Source organism: Porites lutea, chromosome 4 (genome assembly GCF_958299795.1).
Source record: "Porites lutea chromosome 4, jaPorLute2.1, whole genome shotgun sequence".
Classification (NCBI taxonomy): domain Eukaryota; kingdom Metazoa; phylum Cnidaria; class Anthozoa; order Scleractinia; family Poritidae; genus Porites; species Porites lutea.
The window spans coordinates 10165781-10169722 of record NC_133204.1 but is presented as its reverse complement, the minus strand read 5'-3'; the positions used below and the strand labels follow the sequence as shown (position 1 = coordinate 10169722).

The 3942-nt window shown below is 37.7% G+C and overlaps 1 protein-coding gene across 1 annotated transcript in view; it reads left to right on the top strand.

Annotated features, from left to right (window-relative positions):
* LOC140935766 (uncharacterized) overlaps window positions 1-3942 on the top strand; it is a 25471-nt gene continuing 21529 nt past the window's right edge. Inside the window, exon 1 of the mRNA XM_073385332.1 lies at window positions 1-630. Within this exon, the coding sequence (XP_073241433.1) occupies window positions 539-630 (92 nt within the window). The 5' untranslated portion in view covers window positions 1-538. The remainder of the gene's footprint in view (window positions 631-3942) is intronic.

The following is a 3942-nucleotide window of genomic DNA, read 5'->3' as shown; positions in this document are numbered from 1 at the left end:
CAAGCCCACTGCCTCAGTCTTTTTCGACTGTGTTTATTTTGTTTCAGAAACGATAAGCTCTTTTCATCATACGTCAGTGTTGATTTACAACTACAAACGGTGTCATATGTTATCCTATGTCTACGTAAGATGAGAGCTGACTGACTCATTCACTCAAGAGAAGCTTCGATAATTTCATTTTGATCAAAATGACTTCCGCCAAGTCGCAGCTCGATCGGGGTCATTTCATCTCATTTAAAACAGACATAGAAATGTTTTGTCATATGCCAAGATTGTTCAACTAAATGTTTAAACAAGACACACAAGAAAAGTTGAAGTTTCATTAAACCTTTTTTTGCCCCCTGGCACGAACAGGTCGCGTGTTTGACAGAAATGCGGGTGGTTGATCGATTCTAAGAATAACTCAAGGTCACGCTATTTAAGTCAGGCGATTCTTAGGTTTCACGTTAATTTATCCTCTCTCCAGTCTGTCATACGAGTACTTTCGCAAATTCACCGTCTTCGGTTGAAATATTATCGCCGAATCGCGTGAGGATTGATGTGGAGAAGTGTGTCTTCGTGCCGTAAGCGAAAAATGCAGGAAAAACGACTCGACATTCACGGTCATCGGAAAGCAAAACTTCCAGGCTGGTAAGAATGCACTTTTTAGAATATATCAAGGGTATGATCAGGCTTAGACCGTATCGCTCGGGCAAAAAATTACATCGACTTCTGACGTAGAGTAGTAAAAGAAGCTCCACTTTTTTTTGATACTTTTAGGTGGGCTTTTATAATAGACGATAGAGTCGTCGTACTGTGACAATATTTTCCCTCAAATCTTCCTTTATCAGGCAGCTTCGTCCATGATTGTGCTTACAGACAAGGCCTGTTAACTAGAGATTATGTTGGTCATATGAAATGGGAAATTAATTGAAACAAAGACTACAAAAAACGCGGCGAGCTAATTTTTACTTTTAAAATATTCTGCTTTCCTGATGTTGTTAAATCGTAGGAAGAGATTAACTGCAAACTCATATTTGTTGTGGATTTTCTGTAAGCGTTTTATACAGTAAAATAGTGTTGTTTATCGCGGAAAATTTCGCAAGTGAATTTAAGACAACCAAGAATTTCATGGTTGACGATCAGAACATAATTGCTAACTTCGTATGTTTTCAAAAGCCATTGAGCCGAAAAAAAGGAAGAAAAATAAACGCCGTGATTGGCGGAATTGTACTTCAGAGAGAAAGCAAAAATAAGCCGACATGAATTTTCTTTGTTTTCATATGGAACGAGAGTGGCCCTGGAAACTAGTTATTTCAGCTGCGAGTATATCTGTATCAACCTACGCAAAAGACACGAGAAAGCTGTTCAAAGTTACCAATGGCCCGATCAAGTTTTAGGATTTGGGGTTAAAGAAGATTATAAGTGAAGTTCGTATTTGAGGCTTAATGTTTAGGAGATATAAATATCATCTGTTAGTAAATTGGAAAAATTAGCTCATTATTTCTGATCAGTAAGTATTAAGGAAGTTGAGGTCTCCCACTCCCACAATTTGGAGCCATGCATTTATCGGCTATTTGTAGTTCACTAAACAACCTTGTCATGATCACTTTTTTAATCTAAAAGTCGGGTACCTTTACACATGTCCACGTGACAGGGTATTTTGTTTCTAGTTTTCTCATAGATATAATATCAAATTTTCAAAGAGGTTGTTCCGGTTTTGTTTCCAAAATGCGCCAAATTTCTTGCACTCTTGTTTTTACCTTAGTTTTGTCCTTATTCTCGTTGCTTTTCTCCGATCATCTTTGCCTTAAATTTTGTTCCCGTTTTTCAAAAATTAATTTTTTTTGTTACTCTTACTGTAATCAAAACGTCATTCATTCACTTTGAAACCTGTTTATTGTTCTAAAACCTGAAAAAGGCTGACGTCGATGTGAAGTCTTGTCTTCGTGGATGTCAGACGGAATAAGGAGACGCTTCTTTTTGGACAGAACTTGACACCTTCGACTGAATATTATCGACCATCATCTGCGCTTTTTTTCGGTCAGTCAAGCCGGCCAAAATTTTGAATTCAATGAACTGGGTCTTGAAACAAGAGAATTATAAACTTGGCTATCGTTAAATACAGGATCAACGTTAATAAGGAGTCTATTAGTCTGAAACTATTAATCCGATTTCGAAAAAAGCTACTAACTTATTCAACTCACAAAAAACCTCTGTCTTTGTTCATTGTGTAAAACTAGAACCTTAATTTTGTCAGTTTAACTTTAAAGTTCTTAATCAACCCCTTGGCCCCTAAAGTCAGTAAAATCGATATGAAATGAAGTTCTAACTTTTGAGTCTGTGGATGAAATCCTATGTTGTGACCATTTAAATGAAACCTCTTTGGAATTCTTGCTTTTGGAGCCATTTGTTTCACGAAATTTTTTTAAAATGGAATAAATTTTAATTTCGGTGGTTACTGGGATTGTAAAGTTAAACAACAGTAATAGTGGAGGCGGCTAAAATGGTGAGATGGTGACCACATTGATCGTAAAGTCGCAGTCAGTAAAAACTGACCAACCTTGTAAAACAGGTACCCTTTCGCTACGTCGGCCGCACTGACCTCTTAGTAACACTTGATCGATTCTTTCTTTAACGCGTTAATCACCAAAAAAAATATCCACAGCAAATGCCTTCGAAGCTTGCGTAACTCGTCCTCGCGAGAGGAGAGCGCCGAAGGAGCGAGAAAATTCAAAGCGATTCAAAGCGTCTCTTCCCCATTCTCCGCGCGAATTGGCACCTCTCTGTCTCAATAAGCGCAGTGACGTGACGATCTCGTCAGCTACGCAGAATTTCTGATCTCTCTCTCTTCCAAGGAACAAAACAAGGACTGGAGATTAGAACAGTCATACGTAATATTCTTTTCTTTGTTTCTTCGTTTCTCTCTCTTTTTTTTTCTTAGTTATTTATTTTTATTTTTTACTGAAACCTCTCAGTTTGGCAATTCTTTCTCTTGGGGCCATTTGTTTCTTGAAGATCTTACATCAAGAAATCAATTTTGTTATTTACTAGGTAAAGGTTAAACAAAAGCAAATGTACAGGTGGTTAAAACGCTGAGCGGTTGACCACATTGCCTTGCTTCGGCCCCGCAATCAGTCAAAACTGATCCCTGACCCCCGCAAAACTGGTACCCTTCTGAGCACTATGTCAACTGAACTGACCAGCTCCTTGTACCACTTGATCGATTCATTCTTTAAAGCTTTCATCACGCAAAATATTCACGCAACAATTTCTGACATTCTAAATTTCTGACAGGAAGACAACAAGGACTTGAAATCATTGGTCTTAAAACGGTTTAATATACGTAATCTTCTTTTCTTATTTACTGTTTTTTCCTTTTTCTTTTCTTTTCTTTTTTTATTATTACTATTTGACTGGGTTTGCCATTTTCGAGACAATTATTACATTCCACCCAAACTAGTCCTGTTTCGTTTTAACCAATTAAGGGGACGCACCGCGGTCACCGCCCATTTGACGCTCGATTAAACTATAATCGAGCTTTATACCTCGCTCTATTTTTTTCACTAGGTTTGCTATTTCTGAGACAATGTTCAAACCAGATATTCTCGTCTTGTTTCTTCCTCCGGCCACCAAGCTCCTAGGGGTACTGGGCATCTTTCGGATAGGCGTTCTTGCTGCGAAAATCCTGGCATTATTTAAGGGAAATAGAATTGGAGGCCTATAAATGAGAAGTTACACTCTTAGGGGGAAACCGATTAAAGGTCGAGTTAATTTTTGAAAAAAAAAACCAACTCAAGGTCAAGTTTTGCAGTGTCGTTTTATTTTTACGCAAGACAATAAGTGTTGTGATGTTGATTTTGAATCAGAGTTCGACAAATTTCTCTTTTAATGTTCCATTTACTGCAACTTTAATTTCTTGACTTACAATGATATTACGGGGTTTTGTCTTAGAACGAGACC